General features: G+C 39.8%; 2 protein-coding genes across 2 annotated transcripts; one reads left to right on the top strand and one right to left on the bottom strand.

Moving 5' to 3' along the window:
* Positions 1–26: 26 nt before the first annotated feature.
* On the top strand, positions 27–14,952 carry abcg5 (ATP-binding cassette, sub-family G (WHITE), member 5). The gene is made up of 14 exons (XM_085369078.1): positions 27–302; positions 531–652; positions 795–931; positions 3,159–3,257; positions 4,149–4,281; positions 5,480–5,619; positions 7,929–8,058; positions 8,185–8,398; positions 8,616–8,821; positions 12,433–12,571; positions 12,700–12,773; positions 12,914–13,025; positions 13,154–13,266; positions 13,576–14,952. The coding sequence occupies exons 1-14, from the start codon at positions 136–138 to the stop codon at positions 13,758–13,760; spliced, it is 1,971 nt and encodes a 656-aa protein (XP_085225204.1). The 5' UTR covers positions 27–135; the 3' UTR covers positions 13,761–14,952.
* Positions 14,953–15,002: 50 nt separating this feature from the next.
* On the bottom strand, positions 15,003–21,514 carry dync2li1 (dynein, cytoplasmic 2, light intermediate chain 1). The gene is made up of 13 exons (XM_085369079.1): positions 21,459–21,514; positions 21,232–21,358; positions 21,116–21,150; positions 20,139–20,208; positions 19,734–19,822; positions 19,329–19,518; positions 18,643–18,711; positions 18,435–18,512; positions 18,218–18,297; positions 17,654–17,724; positions 17,402–17,499; positions 17,190–17,282; positions 15,003–15,065 (listed from the first exon to the last, which is right to left on the bottom strand). Exons 1-13 carry the CDS (start codon positions 21,470–21,472, stop codon positions 15,003–15,005), a joined length of 1,077 nt encoding a protein of 358 aa, XP_085225205.1. The 5' UTR covers positions 21,473–21,514.
* Positions 21,515–21,584: the final 70 nt, after the last annotated feature.

The following is a 21,584-nucleotide window of genomic DNA, read 5'->3' on the forward strand; positions in this document are numbered from 1 at the left end:
TCACGCTTCCAGAGAGTCACTACTGATCTCGCATTTCTGCTGTGTGCAGGCAACAGGCGCAGAAGACAAAGTCTGGGACTGAAACAATATGAACAATCTGATGTGAAACAGATTTGACACAGACCTGGAGGAGACATGAACAGATTTTATTCAATGCAGATGGAGGAGCCGCAGAACGGGAAAGTAAAAGAGTCCTTCAGGTTTGTGGCGGAGGTGAAGAAAGATGTGTGGAGAGACAGCAGAGAGGAGCAATCAGAGCCCACCTGTTCTCTAAGTGTCAGAAAGATCTCCTACACAGTCAGGTAAGTGCTGCTGACAACCAACACGAGTAACTCAAAAACAGACTCAGAGAATTTAACTTAATTTACTCATTATTACTTGACTGTGATTGTCTGATTATCTGATTGTTCATAAAGAGCTGATTCTTCCCACAGCCGAGATAGACATCGTGTTGAAAAAAATAAAATACTAATATCAAAAATACTGTCCTTGTCCTTAAGCGTGTGTGCATATATACATGTGTTTCACAGTGAACGTGTGGGTCCGTGGTGGGACTTACCCTCCTACAGGAAACGATGGACTCGTCAGATCCTGAATGATGTCTCCTTTCATGTTGACAGTGGGCAGATCATGGGCATACTGGGCAACTCAGGTTCGAGGTTCAGTTCAATCCAAGAGCCAAATGTTTAAAGTGAAAAAGAAATACAACGTTTTTTATCAGGAAGCGTTAAAAATCAGTTAAATCATGAGTGTTTTATGCATATGTGTCTTTATCTGCACTTTTCATTATAAAGGCTCAGGAAAAACCACATTGCTGGATGCCATCTCAGGGCGGATTGGGAACCAGGGCACGCTGCTGGGAGAAGTCTTCGTTAATGGTAGAAAACTGAAGCAAGAGCAGTATCAGGACTGCTTCTCCTATGTGCTGCAGGTAAGACAAAGAAACGTCCACGCATCAAGATTTAACTCATAGCTTTTACTTATTATCCCAGTATTGCATTTCTATTGATACAATATTGATATAATAAGCATTCATAAATAATTAAAAGTAATATTAATGTTAATATTACATAGTGTTATATGTGTTAATATTATAAACATATAAAATATTATGTGTTAATAACTATTAGGTTACATATAGGTATTACATAAATTACATACAATAAATGTTAAAATAACACAACAATTGTGTTTAAGTTAAATTAACAGACTTTTATTTACACTTATAAGAAAATTGTTTCTCTGTTTAAGTTAATAAAAGCCTTGGGTTGCTTAATATCCTTAACTACCATATCAATTTTGACATTTTTAAACTCGTCATACGCTTTTCTGTTGCTTTATTACAAAAAACATGTACATTTATAAACAATTTACTGTGTAATTTTAAACAGCTGCATAAAAAGCACATTTAAATGGTAATAATATACACAGAAACAAAAGAAAAGCGGTCTAAGACTGCATGACCTCCATACTTTGTTCAAATTTCGGATTCTAATCCTTTCACAACATCAGTTTTTTGGGGGTCAGGAGTTCGAGTGGTTCGATCACTGGATCCTCACGTTCAATATTTGGCCAAAGTGTCATTGTGTAAATACTGAACCCTGGTTTAAAATCACTGCACACCTGAATGATCAACGGTTCAACAAAAAACTTCCTCTATTACTGTTTAAGTTTATTATTAATTATTATTACATTTATTAAGTTGCATACTCTCGCACACACTCAGATGTGCATGCTAGCTAGTGACCACTTCACACGAGTGGATGGAAAGGGTAAGGCTAAAATAAAATATCAGTTTGACAAACTGAATCCTTAGTAACGTCCAAAAAACCTCTAAACATTTTTTTTTTCACAAAAAAATAAATACAATAATTTCCAGCTACATCTACACAAGTCAAAAGAGGGTCCACAGGCATTCACCAAACATTACAGATACTGAACCCCAAACTGACTCCAGTGCATCCATTAGAGTGTCAGTGTGTGCATAGTAGTAAGACATACCTTCACAATGGTAAAGAATTCATGGATTGAAACCCAAATGAAATTTAAAAGATGGGCCCAATCCCATCTTTTAAATTTTGAGCAATCCTGCTAACAATCAGATGGATAACAAACAAAAAGTCAAAGCAGTTGAAATTACATGACTTCTAATAAAGGACAATTTATTCCCAATTCATAATTGTCACAATTGTCACTTAACAGAAGTTGAAACCCAGCAGTGGACGTGTTAGACAAATGATTAATGGGAGACTGAACAGAGTTTAAAGTAATTAGCAAATAAGTTCATGCACATTTCACTTTCCTGTAGTTCACACAAACACTCATTAAACTTTCCACTACAGTTTCAACTGCAGCTGGCCTCATGCACATAGCCTGTATGTATTTAGTTTTGCCTGTGGTTGTACAAACCGCCACAAACTCAATGAACATTCTGCAGTAACTCCTGAAAAGCTGCCCTGGCCTCCGTATGAAATTAACTTAAGACCCCTGATAGCCTCCTCATATATGTAATCTCGCAATGAGAGGTGCTCAAGTGTATCCAAAGCCTGAATTAAAAACACTGGTTTAAAACCAGCCTTGCTTCTTTTCAAATCATCTCTCCCCTCTAGCTGATAGCTCCCCCTTCTGCTCTCTAAGCCTCGTCATTAACTTCCGCTGCTAAGCTGTAGATGAGGAGGTGATATGAGCTCCTCATATTAAAGTCATTCAGATGAGAGAATAAGGAGAAGTGGGATTGGGAGGCGCCATGTGTTAATTGAAGCAGGCAGCAGGTTCAGCTGGTTTAAGTCATGCGCCTGTGCCTGTGTGTATGCACACATCTGAGGCAAAGGTATATTACAGATGGGTCGCACTGGCATATATGAACATAGACGTTTGTGAGGATATACCGGTATGCTCACTGTACGGGGATGTGCTACAAAGATGCTATAGATGGAGAGAGTGTGACATAAAAGTATCCAGTCCAAACATATACTTCCATTTGTTTACTGATGACCACTCAAGAGAAATACTGAGATGTTTTCTTAATCCATCTCCTTGAGGAATAGAGGTGGTAGTTTCTAGTTTTAAGGTGACCAAATCACAATTTACAGTGTTTTTTTGTGTCTAGTTTCTTTTCTGTTAATGCCCTGTTTTCTCTTTCTACCATTCTTTTCCAGAGCGATAACTTGCTGAGTTATCTGACAGTGGAGGAGACTCTGACCTACACAGCTCAGCTGGCCCTGCGGAAATACTCGGCTGAAGCTATCAAGAAAAAGGTGACTTTAGAGCTGCGTCTGGGCATTTCTTTCATTATTTTCTTAAACCTGGCATCTCTGCCTGCTACAGAACATATCCCAAAAAATAAATAAATAAATAAATTACAGGCTGATGGATATCAGTATCCACTAAGATGTCAGCACACAAACAGTTTCAGTGCTTATTTGGATGATCAGCTTAATCTTAGAAGGTGCATTGCTGTGTTGTTTTATATTTTAGGTTAGTTAAGTATGGCTGAGTTATTGCTTCACAGAGAGTCGTGTGCAGCATCAAGATGACTGAGAATGTGTTACAATTTGTTACAGATCTCTTTGCTTACAGCACATAAATGCTGCAAATGCCCATTTTTAAAAAAAGAGTACCTGACCTGACATTTAAGAACGGCAGGTCAGTTGTTCTCAGCCTAATATTTTGTTTGAGTCCCTCGCTCTGAAATATTTCCAAACTGTAAAAACAGGAAAATATTGCTTCTCCTAATCTTGTGGAGCAAATACACTCATCAAGGTCTAATGAAGCTCATGTGGTGCTTGGCACCAGCAGTGGGTCCTTTGGATCTTGTAAGTTTAAAGTGGAAACAAGATGAGTTTTTTTCTGGTGCTGGTTGCTTCTAGTTTTTTCTTTCTTGTTCTTTTGAACATTATTTTTTTAGACTGTGTAGATTGTTGCTGAGGTCAGACTCAAACCCCTGAGCAAATTTCTGAGTATTGTTCCCATGAGCAGGGTGATTATTTGAAGAGTTCACAGCAAATCTTTTCATAATAATGAGGGGATTTTATTCCAAAGTTTTAGCTGATCAATGTATAATATCTCCTGCAGGCCCTTTTTTAGTAGATTTGCTAATAGTTGTAACTCTTGTCTCACCTGAACCTTGACCTCTGGCTCCCATGTAGGTGTCAGCAGTGATGGCTGAGCTGAGCCTTAGTCACGTGGCCCACAGTGTTATTGGAGGTCAGGTTTTCCCTGGGATCTCCGGGGGTGAGCGCCGTAGGGTCTCCATTGCCAGTCAGTTACTTCAGGACCCAAGTGAGTAGTGCACCTGAGGAGATCACCTGAGGAGATTTACACAAGTTCATCTCTGACCAACCGGTTTCCTCCAAAGCAAACATTTGCTGTCGGTTTATATCAAAATAATGAGGTGACGCAGAGTAAAAGTCATTAATCACTCAAATCTTCACTTTTAATAGATGTAAAATAGATAATAAGAGGGATTAGAAGTGATTTTCAAAGACTTTGGCAGATAAAAGAAAATAATTATATATAACATGCTTTCATAAAATGTTTCAAAATATGTCTTTGGTGGAGTCGTGAAAAGGAAAGTTTCAATGAGGTTGTGTCTGAACTTTGACTGGGCCATTGCACCACCTTGATTATTTTCTTTTTCAGTCATTCTGTTGTAGATTTGCTGCTGCTTGTTTGTCAGACTAGCAAACTGCCAAAACAGGACTGCATATAGTCCCGTGAAAACTTTCTTTTTTCCCACGACTGTGGGAGAATGCAGCAGAGGGAGGCAGAAGGATCAGACGCATGAGAACAGTGGAAAGTTCACCACATAACCTGTCTCTCCCCAGAAGAGTTATGAAGTCCACACTGGAGAAAAACAAAAGGATCTAAGTGAGACAGGAGTAAGAAGAGACAGAGAAAAGGGAGAGATGGAGAAGAGTAATAAAGGACTGGGTTATCACACCGTAAGGGGAATGAGCAGAAGTCCACCTCAGTGTGTGTGTGTGTGTGTGTGTGTGTGTGTGTGTGTGTGTGTGTATCCCAGGTGTAGTTTATCAGGACTTCAGTCCTCTGGGGAGGATGGAGGGTCTCAGTCCTCATTCAGGATTAAAATGCCCATGAACACACTCACACACACACACAGAGTCACACACAGAGTAATGAGGAGTTCCCATTCGGTGACTCTCCAATCAACCAGGAAATGAATTAATCTCACAATTAAAGTATCTGCTAATTCCACTCTGCTTTCATAATGCGAAGAGCCAATCTTTTAATTGTCCTAATTAGAGTAATTAACTAAAAAAAGAGAACTCACTTATCTCCGCAAGTTAAGTCGGCTCCACAGAGAGTCCTGCAATGTGCCACTTAATAAAAAGTACATCTGAGAGTTTTTACTTAGAAGGAAAAAGTTATTGTCCTGCCTTTCACTTATTCTCAGTGTTTCACTGCGTGACAAACCTGCAGTGACAGCAGTGATGTCATTGGGATGCTGTCGTTGCAGGGGTGATCCTATTGGATGAGCCGACCACTGGTCTGGACAGCATGACCGCCAATCAGATTGTAGTGCTGTTGGCAGAGCTGGCCAGGAGAGACCGTATCGTCATAGTAACTATCCACCAACCACGCTCTGAGCTCTTCAGGGTGGGTTTTTGAGAAGAACTGGTGAAAAAGAGAATGAATGGCTTGTAGAGTCAAACTCACACCTATGTGCCAACATCAGCTACATTTATCTAACTCACAGCTAAAGAACTTGTTTTGTTTTTTTATCAGAATTACACCACTTCATATATTAGACACATATTAAGAAAACATTTTGGTTACACTGTACACATGAGTCTTTGATCCTTTGATAGTGAATGTTTTGTGAAAAGTTGCATGCTGATGGAATCAAAGGAGCTTGAAAAGAAAAGCGTCTGGACTTCTTTAAGTTGCTTGAAGACGTTTCACCTCTCATCCGAGAAGCTTCTTCAGTTCTAAGGTCAAATGGTGGAGAGTCCCAGATATAAACCCAGTGGGAGTATCCCGCCAAAGAGGGACAAAAGGACCCCCTGATGATCCTCTAATCATCTGAGCCAAGGTGTGAAAATGGGTGTGGGTCCCAATCAGCCAGGGTTTCGGGTGAGCTCATTGTGAAACCTGGCCCCACCTTATCATGCGAATTCCTGAGATCAGATGGCCCAGGATGTGAGTGGGCGTTAAGGCGTCTGGGGAGGGAACTCAAAACTGGATTATAGATGGCAGAGAGTTGGTGTCGTAAACCACCACCTGTGTTCAAAGATGGTCGCTCACAGTGGACATAGATGGCTTCTTTCACTCCTCTTTCAAACCATCTGTCCTCTCTGTCCAAAATGTGAACGTTGACATCCTCGAAAGAGTGTCCTTTGACCTTAAGATGCAGATGGACAGCTGAGTCTTGTCCTGTGGAGGTGGCTCTTCTGTGTTGTGCCATGCGCTTGTGAAGTGGCTGTTTGGTCTCTCCAATGTAGAGGTCTGGGCATTCCTCGCTGCACTGTACAGCATACACCACATTGTTAAGTCTGTGTTTTGGAGTTTTGTCTTTCAGGTGAACCAGTTTTTGTCTGAGTGTGTTGCTGGGTCTGAAATGCACCGGGATGTCATGCTTGGAGAAAACTCTCCTGAGTTTTTCTGATACACCGGCTACATAGGGGATGACAATGTTGTTGCGTCTGTCTTTCTTATCCTCCCTCGCTGGTGTCTGATCTTCTTTTCTGTGCCTCTTTGCTGACTTTATGAACGCCCATTTAGGATAACTGCATGTTTTGAGTGCTTCCTTTACATGTGTTCCTTCTTTTTTCCCTTCAGGCTTAGAGGGAACATGTTCTGCCCGGTGGTGTAGGGTCCTAATCACTCCAAGTTTGTGTTCCAGAGGGTGATGGGAGTCAAAGGGGAGGTACTGGTCCGTGTGTGTGGGCTTCCGGTAAACTTCGATGTTGAGGTTGCCGTTCTCTTCAATGTGCACAGCGCAGTCCAGGAAAGGCAAACAGTCGTCCTTTGTGTCTTCCCTGGTGAACTTGATGTTTTCATCCACGGCGTTAATGTGCGCAGTGAAGGATTCCACTTCTTGTGTCTTGATTTTGACCCAGGTGTCGTCTACATATCTGTACCAGTGGCTGGGTACTCTTCCTTTGAAAGAGCCAAGAGCCTTCCTTTCCACTTCCTCCATGTAAAGGTTGGCTACAATAGGTGACACGGGGGAGCCCATGGCACAGCCATGTTTTTGTCTTTAGAAGCCTTCGTTGTATTTGAAGTATGTTGTGGTAAGGCAGAGGTCTAACAGTGTGCAGATCTGATCGGGTGTGAAGTTGGTCCTGTCTTCTAAGGAGCTGTCTTCTTGTAGTCATTTTCTGACAGTCTCCATGGCCGCTGTGGTGGGTATGCAAGTGAAGAGAGAGACTACATCAAAGGACCCCATGGTTTCATCTGGGTCCAGGGTAAGTTTCTGAACCTTGTCGGTGAAGTCGGTGGAGTTCTTGATGTGGTGTGGGGTGTTCCCCACGAGAGGAGCAAGGATGGTAGCAAGGTGTTTTGCAATGTTATAAGTGGCTGAGTTTATGCTACTGACTATGGGTCTGAGTGGGACACCTTCCTTGTGGAGGTCAGGGGCCAGGTTTCACAATGAGCTCACCCGAAACCCTGGCTGATTGGGACCCACACCCATTTTCACACCTTGGCTCAGATGATTAGAGGATCATCAGGGGATCCTTCTGTCCCTCTTTGGGGGGATACTCCCACTGGGTTTAAATCTGGGACTCTCCACCATTTGACCTTAGAACTGAAGAAGCTTCTCGGATGAGAGGTGAAACATCTTCAAGCAACTTAAAGAAGTCCAGACGCTTTTCTTTGCGAGCTCCTGTGACAACGATGACTGAGAACCTTCACAGACATGCTGATGGAATAATATTGTTTCTTTGTGTGTGTCTACCTCCAAGGTGTTCAACAGGATAGCTATAATGAGTCGTGGGGAGCTAGTATTTTGTGGACAAACAGAAGAGATGGTGGATTTCTTCAGCCAATGTGGATATGAGTGTCCAGAGTACTGCAACCCCTTTGACATCTATGGTACAGTATGACAGGACCCAGCACACTGCACGGTGTTGTGTTTTTATTATAAGTCTTCTTTTTTTTTAAAAAAAAGATGATTTTTCCATAGCTTGAACATTAAAAATTCAATTTGATGTCAAACAGTTGACTTCACCTCAGTGGACACACGCAGCAGCGAGAGGGAGGCAGCCACATTCACTCGCATGCATGAAATCACTTCAGCCTATCAGAGGTCTACCATCTACCAGAGCATGCTGGAAAAAATGGAGCAGAGCTTGCAGAGATCAGACAAGCCCGCCATACCCTTTAAGAGCAAAGAGTCACCCAGCGGTGCTGCCAAACTTGGAGTTCTCCTCAGGTCAGTGTGCTTGTACACACCACCCATAAATCACTATTTAAAACTGAAATATGATCACAATATTCCAGGTACAAATTACAAATGTCACTTAGTGTGCTGCTTTATAAAAGACATGTAACATATACAGATTACTTCCATGCATCATGATGATTTTTTTGTAGGGTATCAGTAGGTAAAACATTTGCTCATTAATTTTGCCTTTCTGTTCTGTGTGCAGGCGCACAGTAAGAAACCTGTCCAGAGACAGGATGGGTGTTCTGATGCGTCTATCCCAGAACCTGATTTATGGTCTGTTTGTGGCCTTCTTCGTCATACATTTAGACATCGACGTCACTAAGGGTGCTGTGCAGGACCGCATCGGCATAATCTATCAGAGCATCGGTGCTTCACCATACACGGGCATGCTGAACGCCGTCGCTCTCTGTGAGTTCCGCCAACACCAAACATCTGCTCACCAGGATGAATTAGTACATTTACATTTGCACGTCCCAAACACCAGGATGTTGCCTGACAGTTTTATATAAAAAAAAAAAGAGGAAGCTGGATAAAAACTTTGAGTCAGTAACTTGAAAACATGATTTTTTTCTTATTCAAAGACTAAATTAAAACATAACTCAGAAGCAGCTTTGCTCAGTGCTAGTACTGACTCTTGATTCAGGATAATGTTGGCTTCCTTCTCTTGGACAGACAGATCCAATGAAGAGCTAATAAAAGCAGTTTCAACACTTGGAATCAACTCCAGATTCCTTTATCCGCTTATAGAAAACACACACACACAGAGGGATTAGGTATCAATTAATTTTGAACTTCTGAAAATATCTCAAATTGACTTTAATTCCTAATCAGCTAAATGCAATACTCTTGTTCAAACCCTTGAATTAAAGCTGAATATCTGCACTTCAATGACATCGTGACTAAATTGCACTGTTTGACCACTGTGGTGGTGTACCGAAACAAAATCACAAAAAATGTATCACTGTTTGAAAATGTATGGACTTAACTGTATAAAATGCTGAAAATAACAATTAGACAAGACAAAAGACAAAATGTGAATGTCGACTTTGTTGTCCATACATTCACTTAATCTATGTGACGTTACAGCACATCTCTGTGCATGTTTCTAACAACATTTAATCCACGAGGTGGGTACTTGTTAGTTCTGTGAAATGGATATGAGGCATGTTTATCGCAGCTGTGTGTGAGGCCACTTCCCCCTGATTCAGTTGTAAAATCACCTTAATTTCTTACTTACTTTTGTCACCTTTGGCAAAACTGTGTAAAGTCTAGCTTAATCTTGGATGTTAAAGGTATGTAGACTATTGGAGATAAGAATACATGAAAGAAAAAATGTCTATTAGAAGACCGTGCATGAAGTCATACTTTAGTTGCTGAGGAGATCCTTCAGTTTACATATTTGAAATGATCATTGGGTGTTCATGACCTTTAATCTGTTCAGAGCTCAATGAACCCGAGTGCCATTTTACCTACAAACCTAGAGAACCTACAATACAGTACAATATTGTGTGCACATAGATTTCCATGATTAACAGTTTTATGGGTTTTTTAATAATGCATGCTTTGACTTAAGATAACATCAAATACAGGGAGAGAAAAATTTGCACTAAGTCTCCTGTCAGCATTTTATAAACTACAACCACAGCAGTGTCTTGATCTTTTATAGAGGACTTGTGACCGCCTTTTAACCCACTTTATTTTTAATGTCAGAGAGATTTATGATTTTTATTTGTGGTTTAACAAATAATTTGGTCGTTAGTGGCTTTGTTCAATATCTGGGAGACTTATTTAATGAGTGAAAAAGTAAGGTTAAGAAAAGGACAACAATCAATAGACAAAATAAAATACAACTATTTCCAAAAAGGCTCTATTGGAATGTGGGTTTCAGTGATAGGAATGGATGAATGAATCATCTTGGCTGTATTTCCTTACTGTCGGTGACACCCTTCGTCATTTACAAGGTTTTATCAAAACATAATAAAAATGTTCCAGTTCTTGCCAGATCTGACAGGTAGAGATAAACCTCAGATGAAAAACAACACTTGACATATCACACAGTGTCATCATATAGGCCAGAAAGCAGAAGCACTTTGTAAAAAATTGAGTACACCATGATTCAGTAGCTTGTAAAACCACCTTTAGCAGTCTTACTACATCAGTCTCTCACACGGAGGGATTTTTTGAACACTATTCTTTACAGCATTGCTTCAGTTCATTGAGGTTTGCAGGCATTTGTCTCTAGAGAGCCATTCTGTTAGAGATTTGCTGCTGAGCTTGGGATCATTGTCCTATTATTCTGTTAGCCAAGCTGTAGCTGTAAGACTGTCAGTCTGACTCAAACCAAATCAAATGCCCTCCACTCCCACAGCTGACAGTTAATAGGTGTTTGTGTGGATATGTTGTGTTTGGATTTCTCAGAATGTGACACTGTGCCTTACAGCCAAACATCTCCACCAAGGACATTGTTCCAGATGTCTCGTGGTGTCTTCAGCTGCAACTTTAAACCTACAGTACACTGTGCTGCCATGTAGAGAGAAGAGATTTTCCCCTGGAAACCCTTTTTAAACAAGCCATACTTGATCAGTCTACTTTTCTTTGTGTGCGTGTGCGTGTGTGTGCGTGTGTGTGTGTGTGTGTGTGTGTGTGTGTGTGTGTGTGTGTGTGTGTGTGCTGTCTTGAACGTAAACTTTTAACTATTTTATGCTAACCGGGCTCAGTAGAGTCTGAATTGCAGCTGTGGGGTTTTTTGCAGTTTCCATGAGCATAGAAAATAAATTTGCTCCGACGTCCACTCCTGGGAAGGCTGCCAACTGTTTTGAACTCTTTCTCACTGTAGAATGATGTCTTTATAAGCCTATAATAATTACTTCTTAAAGATTATATCTAACATCTTTATTGTTTGGCATAGATAGGGATGATTGGACATGCTGATGTTTAATTAACTGTGTGCATTTGATCATCAGCACCTACCTGCTACTTACCTCCTTAATTCCTTTGGCAGTAGTAAAGATGTACTTAGTTTTTCATGTACTGCTTCTGCATTTTGGTTTAGTTAATAATAACATGGTGCAATATGTCATCTGTTGTTTTTAATCTGCGCTTGTATTTACCTAATTTGGAGGACCAGATGATTTTTATTATGTCTTGATATATAAAACCTAAGAGAGTATACTTTCTCTTTCCTATGACTGTATCAACATAGTCTAAAATCTTGGCTTCAGGTCTCTAGCCCTCACAGACACTGAGGAGAATAGATGTGATAAACGATTGGGCTGAGCTGAAGTCAGCCTCTGTAAACACTCAAACAATCAGAGGTTGTGCTTGGGGATATCATTGTGACCTTCAGTCTCAGAGATAACTGATAGGATTCAATGAAAAGCTTTTTTTTTTTTTTTTTTTTTAAAGAAACAGGCCCATCAAGTTGTCTTGGTAAATTCTTGGCATAAAAACAAGAACACCTGAAATATGGAGCGATTGCAAAAATGCATAATCGCCATCATCCTGTTAAAGGAAAGCCCTTTTGATATATTTTGTTTTCATATGCATGCTTTCAGTTATGAGACAATAGAACAGAATGAACTGTTCATTATAATATGCAGATTTTAAAGTACTGGAACTGAATGAAATATGGAAAAGGTAAAACTCCACTTAAGAAATTTTTCTGGGTTTTGTACTCTTGAAATCATCATATTTTTCCCAGTTTAATGTAAATTTAAAAACTGCAAGCAAAACAACATTAAGCCTTTTATACATACATGTGCATGTGCACAATCACTCAGCATTATTATATCCCTTGAATAATCAGTCTCAGATTTGGCAGGCATCAATATTTGACAGTATTCATTTATCTAATTTATATCTATTAAATATAATAAAGTTACTCTTTAAAAAATAAAGGAATAGGGTCAGGGTTTGTTTTTTGTTGTTTTTTTTTTTTTTCAGATTTGGTTGATTTTATATCGAATGGACCAGAAGTCACTTTTATCTTTTTTGCACCCTTTCTGTTTTTATACTCACAGTCCCAGCATTGCGAGCCATCGGTGATCAGGAGAGTCAGGATGGACTCTACACTAAATGGCAAATGTTCTTGGCCTACATCTTCCACATCCTGCCCCTCAGCATCCTGAGTGTCTTCATCTTCACCTCCTTCCTTTACTGGTTGGTCATAAACTTGATGTGTTTTTGTGTTGGCGGTGGAAGAAGCACATTTATCCACTCAAGGATTTTGGTTTCATAGTCATCAATGTCTCTCCTGTGTGTTTGTCTCTGCCTTGCTTTGCTCTCAGGACAGTGGGGATGCATCCGGAAGGTTTGCGCTTCCTGTGTTTCACTGCTGTAGTTCTGGTGCCGCATGTTATAGGTGAGCAAATTAAATAAAAGGGTAAAGTGCTATTTTGGGGGGCACAAATTGGTTGAATGCATTTAATAGCCACGTTTCCACTTTCTTTATCTTTTAGCTGCACATATTCATGTTTGTTTGTTTTTTTCCACTCTCATCAGGTGAGTTGCTGACTGTGGTGCTACTAGGTGTGGTCCAAGACCCTAACATGGTCAACACTGGAGTGGCTCTACTCAATATTGCAGGGATAGTGGTGGGATCTGGCTTTCTAAGGTAAAATCCCAAATATGCTTAACTTTATGATGAGAAAACTTGTGATTTAGAATTTATTGAAAATGAAGGTATAATAATGCTAACTCTCAGGACATATGCTCACTTTCCTCTCCTCTTCTTTGCAACAGGAGCACCCAGCAGATGCCACAGGTCTTTCAGTGGCTCAGTTACCTGACTTTCCAGAAGTACAGCTGTGAGCTGCTCATAGTCACGGAGTTTCATGGTCTCCAGTTCACATGCAGTAAGTTCATTTTTAACATGGGATCATCCTATGCTAGAGGGAATGCTATTTTGTTAATTTGGCCAATATCTACACTATTCTGCGAGTAGTGTAGAGGATAAAGCAGGAAAGATCATTAGAAATAACTGATTTCAATTATCTGTCTTACATTTGATCTTTCTGCTATTGGTCCTTTTAAGACTGATTTATAAAGGATGGGTTCAGGATCAGTGGTCAAAGTCACTCAGCAGCACTTACAGTCATTTAGACTAAAAGGCACTTTCAGAAGATGAAATCTCTTAACACTTTTTTGTGTTTTTGTGATTACAGATAATTCCACATCTTTGCCGGGAGCTTGTGTGGTCACCCATGGCAATCAGATCATTGAGGAGGGTTATCCTGGCGCATTGTCCCGATACACACTAGACTTTGTTCTCCTCTACGCTTTCCTGCCTGCTCTGCTGCTGCTGGGCATAATTAGCTTTAAGATCAGGGACAAGGTTGTGCGTCACTAAGCCCACAAACACACCTTTGTGGGTAAAATCTTCTTTTTAAGTTAAGCTTATAAAGCATTTATGTTATGAAATTCACTATTCAGAGATGACCTACACCCACCACTGTATTAGGTACACCGTACCCTTTTTGCTTTCTTGATAATAAAGGGATGGACATTTTCAGCAATACTCAACAGACTGTTTAAATGATGGCCACCTGGTAGCAGCCCAAAGTGTGCTAGGAAAATAAATTACACCACCAGCAACAAACTCAACCACTGATATAAGACAGGATTCATGTTTAGTTTTTGTTGCTGATTATGCCAAATGTTGACCCTACCATGCAAATGTCATAGCAGAAATCCAGACTTTTGGTGAGTTTGTGTGATTTGTACCCTCGGTTTCTCTTTTCTAAGCTGACTGGAGTGGCACATGATGCCACTGAAGCCCAATTGCTTTAAGGTTTGACGTGTTACGCATTCAGAGATGCACTTCTGCTTATCATAACGAGCGCTTTTGAGTTACTGTTGCTTTCCTATCAGTTTGAGGCATTCTGACAATCAAAAAGCCATATTTTCTTTTTCAGAACATTCTCCTTAAACCCAAGAGATGGTTGCACTGGAAAATCCTAGTAGATCAGCAGTTTTAGAAACGCTTCGACCTGCCTATCTGGCACCAACAACTATGTCATGATCAAAGTCGCTTAAATCCTCTTACTTTCAAATGCACGCTTTGAATTTCAATGTCTTACATTGTTACCACGTGATTATCAGATTAAACATTTGTGTTAAAGCACTTTAACAGGTATACCTAATAAAGTGGTAGTATAAGCACTTAGAATAAGTTTAAATGTTTACACTTGATGCACACAATGTAGTACAGCACGGTTTATCTCTGTTCACTGGGATGAAGCCATGCACATTAAAACACTTAAACATCTGCAGATGTTCTGTAAACTACTTGAAACATGTTACCTGAAAAACGAGCATGTTTATGGCATGTACAGTTTTCTTGTGGTAACCTTAATCCTAGAACCACTGATGGCCGGGAAGAAAAAAAACATAAATTTGTTTGTTTTGTTTGGAAGAACAAACATTATTATTGGTAAGCTAAAACTATATTTTTCTTGATTAAAATGTCAGCATTTATTTATGTAATTATAGAAAAGTACAACAGAAAATATAATACAAAAGTAAACAAATAGAATATATATACCCTGTACATTATAACATGTTGTATGTGTGTAATAAAGCAGAAGATATCTCATGTCTCCAGCTCTAGACCTTTCCATGATTTCGCTGCATTCCTTTTATACTGCTCCAACTCCTGAAAAACAGACAGATGTAACACTTTTCACATATTACTGAGGCAATACAAGAAAATCAAAACAGTGCAGGTAAATGCAAAAACACACGCTACTGTGAAGAAATACTCAAGACTAAATCTGATGATGCAGATGAAGGAAGGTTCCACCAAAGGCAAACGTTTTCAATCTTGTTCTAATTTTACTGTTATAAATTTTAACATACACTCAACAAAAATATAAACGCAACACCTTTGTTACTGCTCCCATTCCCCATGGGATGGACGTAGAGACCTAAAATTCATTCCAGATACACAATATAACCATCCCTCCCAAACAGTGGTCACAAATCAGTCCAAATGTGTGGTAGTGGGCACATCTGCTATATTGAGATAATCCATCCCACCTCACAGGTGTGCCACATCAGGATGCTGATCTGACATCATGAGTAGTGCACAGGTGTACCTCAGACTGCCCACAACAAAAGGCCACCCTGGAATGTGCAGTTTTTTGCGCTATTGGGGGTCTTATATTTTTGTTGAGTGTATAACATGCCAACTTTGGCGTATCGAGTTTGAGATGCAGCCCTCTGGTTTTTTCCAGCTGAACATTGCACGTCTGACCTTGTTTGACTCCAGGGACGACTGGCACACGCCTGAATGCTCCACACTTCGAAAATGCCAAAACGTCTACGTCTACAGAGGCGCTCACACCTCAGAGCAGTACTGTGAAACTGAAGCGCCTAAACTACAACAAATACACATTAACTAGGGGAAAACAGAACTATAGTTAATTAGCTTAAAACTCTTAAGATTGGTCTTTATTTGTATTCGTACTGAACTATGCATTTATACATTTTTACTTCGCAAACCTATCTCTAAATTCATTGTGTTGTCTCTCAAATAAAGAGGTCATTTCTGACTACCATGATCTGCTGAGATTCTTTTTAATCCAGACTAGAGGGTGCTGTCTAGAAAGGAGTTTCTCAAGACTTATTTGGAATTAACCTTTAGCCTGTTTTTCTATTGAGTTCTCAGACCACACAATGGCTGAGTGAAACGACGAGCGCCAGGTGAAAGTCAGTCAGCGATAACAGCCGGTGACTCCATCGGGTTACTGCAGTTCAAGTTCCAGAGTGGCACTATTGCAGGCAGGAATGAAGACAGCTAATCTCTAAGTTTATCACCACAGGATATAAAGTTACAGCCTGTTCATTTCAAGACAGAATCACTACTAGAAACAGACTACTGAAGGACAAAGTGTTACTTTGGAACATTAACCTTCTTTAAGATGTCGAATGAGTTTCTCCATTTGTATATTTTGTACAGCGTACACAGTTTTTAACTCTGTTACCCACGCCAAACAGGCCATGTCATTCGATTGATTTGTCTGTTTGTTTAGCTATGTTTGTTTGTTTAGCTATGCAGGATTACTCAGAATGTTATATGAACAGATTTGCATTGAATTTTTACCACAGCCTCGAACGCAACAATACAAATCTGGATTTGGATGCAGGAATTTTTGGGGGATATTTTACTATTGGGAGATGGAAAAATTAGACATCACATGATATCTTTGCAAATTCATATAAAATTGAAATAAGGAAAATCGGATAATGTCAAACTGAACTGAAGTCAGATATCCTTCTGGATCCAGAGACTGAAGTCCTTCTGTCATTTCGACCTTGCAATTTCAGACTGCCCTTAATAGTGTTTAAAAAAAGAAATATACAATATATTTTTATTCTGACTATTAATATATTATATATTCATTAGCTTTTGTAACTTTGTATCCCACGAGCTTGTCATTTTAAGCAGGGTTATTATTTTATAAACACACATATCTTAACAGCCTCTTTTATCTGGGCTGCCATTATGTCTAATCCCTTTATCAAATGAAACTGTGCTATGTCACAGAAACGTATCTTCTTCATTTTGCGTTAAATGCTTTAGTGATTTATTATCTTCCTAAATACTTGCTACCCCTCAGAAGGAGGACAAAAGTCAGGGTCACGAATCTGAGATAAGTGAATGGGAATTCTGATTACCACTGATTAACCACCGTACTGCCAACTCATGAGTCAAGAGACTTGACTGCAGTAGGTCTGTCAAAATAAATGCAATGCAAACACGTATATAAAGTATTACCTGGTCTTTCTGGGCTCTCATGGCATCAATCTGAGGCTCACTGTACTGGGGATCTTTGGCTGGATCCTTTAGCTCTCTCTGCTCATTTGTACTCTGCAATGACAAAGTTGGTTAGACGAACAGATGCTTTTAAATCATGCAAAAGAAAAAGTAGTTTGTCTACATAAGTTGGATTTTGCAGAAGACAAACATGTTGCCAGAAGCTTAACTACCTCTGGGGGGAAGACACGCTCATACACTTTCTTCCAGAGGTCTTTTGGATTTTTAGCATGGAGAGACGTTATATCCACATCGACAGTAGGTGGGGAACCTATATTAACAGATTTTAAATAAAATATCACACCAAATGTTAAATAAAGGAGGGTGGATTTAAAGGAGATGTTTTGTTTCATCACAGAGTTTTGTAGTTTATTCAAAACTTGAAGACATTTCTACTTTTGGCTACTGGGGGGCGCTGTGCTCACCTATTTGACCGAAGGAATCAGAGCCTGCTGGAATGATGAGCGGCTTGAGGGGGTCAGAGGAAACAGTTTTCCTGATTACAGAAAAAAAGAACAAGAAAAACAGTATTACAGCTAAAACATTAACCAACAGACCCTAACATAGACAGCATTTTACATTTTTTTTGAAATTCTCAATGAGAGCAACACACATTTTCCCTTCAAGAAACAATGACAGTTGTTGTAAGTAGCAGCCATGCTCCTTTAAATGCAATATCTAATACCTCCATCATAAACAAAGGTAAAGATTATAGACTTCTGAGTGTGTATATCTATCTGGAGCTGTCCCATCACATGATTATATAACTAAAGTGAATATCCTAAGCTCAGACTGTTTATGAAAACCTGTTCTATATCATACAATTTTTATACAGTACAAAAATGTAAATAAATCTGCAATGAGACTGTGAAATCTAGTATTATCAAGCATTAGTGGTAACATTAAAGTAACTCTATTGACACTATAATCTAAAATGAAAGCCCATGCCCATTACTGCTTTGTGTTCAATGTTGCTTTATCCTCCTCACCCTCTCTCCAAACCGAAAGCCAGGTGCAAGAAGAAGCTCTTGGTTTTTGATATAAGGCTCTCTGATTTGATGCTAGTGAACTAATCAAAGCATTAGGAGACACAAACACAAATACAAAGCGGTGGTTAGAGACAGCAAACTATAAGAAATATATGAAAAAGTGCAAAATTATTTGTTAAATACAAATGTGCTGCAGGAGCATTAAAAACGTTCTTACAACGAGAGAGGCCACGTAGTAATGAGCAATAAAACGCAGTGTTTTACTGACAACTTTCTTCTTGTCAGAGTCAAATTCCTGAAAAGCAGATGGGAAAATTGGAAATCTTATATACAAATATTACTGAAATTTATGATCTAATAATAATTCTGTGTACGTGTCTTTTTTTAATAAATCATTTAAAAAGAGTACAAATAGTGTGTTTTACCTGGAAGATGTCGTACTTGCTGCCGATGATGAGCAGAGGAACAGGAAAGGGACTGATCAACTCTCTGTCCTGCTGACAGAATCACAGTTAACTCTGGAGACAGCACCGGCCTTACACACTTTTACACTTTTAGTTGAGATTTGCTTTTTGTTCCCTCTGACAATAAAATATCTATTTTCACCATCTTGGTTGCATTTGTCAGGTCAATGCAAATTTTACTTTGTGACATTTGAGTGTTTAAAAAGCCAGAGGCATGAGTAGTTCATGTAAACACTTTAAATATGCAACTTGTTACGGATGCCTCAGTGCACCAGCACATTTACCCATTGATGACTGTTTTTTTTATCATCCTTATTAATCTGCAGTCTCTTTGTGCTGCATCCCTTGTGCTGATCGACTGTAGAGGCTCACCTGTATCACCATAAACCCTGAGGAGGCAGAGCTGCCTTTTCCCTCAGTGCTTTTTACAGTCTATTATGTATTAGCTGAGATGGAAGTTACTTGTGATCCTGTTCTTGGTTACATTAATTTAGTCTAACGATATTGATATTATTAGATAATACATGGTTAAAGAAATTTGCTTCATCTCACATGTTGAGTTCCTTTGAGTCGTGGATTTAGAAATTGTAACACAGCTATAAAATTGCTGTAATACAAATTGTATGTGTAATGAGACAAGGTCTTACAGGATAGTCTTTAGGTAAGACACGTGCTGCTGAGTGGCTGGGAGTCTGGTGTTTGACTCCGGATTTGGATTTCTGTACTTGGGAGGAGGTTCTCTCTAGGTGAGCCTGTGCAGCCTGCAGTAGCTTCTCCATTGTTCCCCACAGAGCGTTGGGTTTAGACAGGTCCAGGACGAGGATGACTGAGAGACAGCTGAACAAGACAGGAAAGGAAAGATGGTTTTCCTCTGAGGTTCAGACCAAGAAAACATTCTTCCTCTCTACTGACATGACATTGCTGTTCAAGAGATTCAGATTTTAAAGATACAAATAATAATCTGAACAGAAAAGATAAATAACATAATTCACACTGTGAATGTGTCAAATACTGACCCCTATTCAAAAGCAGGATATTTGTAAGAGACCTACCTGATGGTGACAGGAGTGATGGGGATCTGGACGAGGTCTGACAAAGAGGTCCCTCCTCCCAGCTCCCATAGGTGGGCTATGTCTTTAGGCTGAAATAAGTATATAACAGTTTTATCTTGAAGTTACATAAACATCCAGTGCAACCCTAACCCTCTATGGCTTGTTCCACATTTCAGCTGCATTTAATACCAAGAACTAAAATATTTACTTGCATAATGAGCACATCCTGCCACATAAGTACACTAAACGTACTCTCTAATGTGGTCACTGTGCTGAAATACTGGAAGGAAGTTCCTTCCTACTAACGCAAATAAAACATATACAGCATAAGGTGTATAACCACATTTGTCTTCTCATTTTTAAGAGACTAAAGCAAAGTGTCCAAGACTAAAAGGATTTACTTACCGTGTTGTGTCCTCGTGCTCGTCTGCCAAAAGTGTACTCCAAGGCCAGAGTTGGTTTGGATAGTTCATCTCTAGTAGACAAAAAAAAAGTGTGTTTATACAAAGTATGATGTCATGAAACTAACTTGTGCTTTTGGTTAAATATTTTACAGTACCTCATTCGTGTGTTTTCTCTAGATCAGCAGAGACACACTACACTTCCTTCTGGCCTTCTCTGTATTTCTCCATTAACACTCTCAAAGCAAACGGTACATCTGTAGAGGTCGTTCTAGACATGAGCCACACTGCTGCTCACCAATCATCACCCCGTTTCCCAAACAAAGCTTAAACTCTTTCCCATATCTTCATGGTATGTCTTAACAACTCTATCCCTCTGTTGTCACTACAGCTCTGCACATCACGCTTGTTCTTGAAAATCACTACACTTCTTTTCCATTTCTCAGGCATCCTCTCACTCTTCAAGAGTCCACTCTTAGCTCACAGCTGCCATCACTTCCTCCTTACTGAACTGTCCTCCTCTCTCTCATTTTCTTCATTCATTAGCTCTTCAAACTACTTCATCTTCTCAACAGCCTCTCATCATTCATTAGTACACTTCCTTCCAGCTCAATCTTGCCGCCAAGCTAATTTTCTTTCCTTAGTGCCGAGCCTCACATAAGCCTTTCCTTATGTGAGGCAGATCTACATGCTTTCCCAAATTTTTATTTGTTAACTCCTCCCTTTGAATAATTGCCAGCACTCCCTCATCCCACCACCAGGTACTCCTTATGTCAATAGGATACACCAAATACTTTCTTGGCAATCTCCCTAAACACTTCAGCCATATAAAAGCTTTGCCAAATATTGACTGTGAAAGGATCAGCTTTAGCTTTCGTGTTTCACTTTGCATGGTGTAAACTGCCCCTGCAATGGGTCTGAATAGTGAATATGAAGAGGGGTTTAGAGCACTCTAGTCTGCCCGGGCATCATCATACCAACCTGTCCAAGCACCTGAGGAGAATGGACGTTTTGCCCTAAAAAATAAACGGATGTGAGTTTACGCAGTACAGTAACAAGATACAAGCGCTTCCGTGTGAAATCAGTGACACACACACCCCAGCTTTGCTCCCCATCAGAAGCACCGTCCGCTCGTTCACAGCCTCTCCACCGTCCCTCTCCTCTGCACCTCCGCTCTCCCGGCTGTGGACCTCCGCCGCAGCCAGCTCCCATAATGTGTCCGAGCTGACCCATACGAGACGAGACGGGACGAGTCGGTCGACAGATATTACTATTACTGTTATCACAGTAAACAGTTATAATGATAAAATAAAGTAATTCTCACCTTATTTTTGGCATTGAGCTCGATGGTTAGCGAAGGCTACACAGCTAATAGGAAGGCTAACCGTTATAAACGTTGCCAAAGCAACAGCGCGTTTTGATGACGTAACCATCTTATGTTTTAATGGAC

The sequence above is a fragment of the Diplotaxodon limnothrissa genome, linkage group LG13, assembly GCF_057381915.1.
Source record: "Diplotaxodon limnothrissa isolate DT_005_m linkage group LG13, D_limnothrissa_male_GT1.1, whole genome shotgun sequence".
NCBI classification, from domain to species: domain Eukaryota; kingdom Metazoa; phylum Chordata; class Actinopteri; order Cichliformes; family Cichlidae; genus Diplotaxodon; species Diplotaxodon limnothrissa.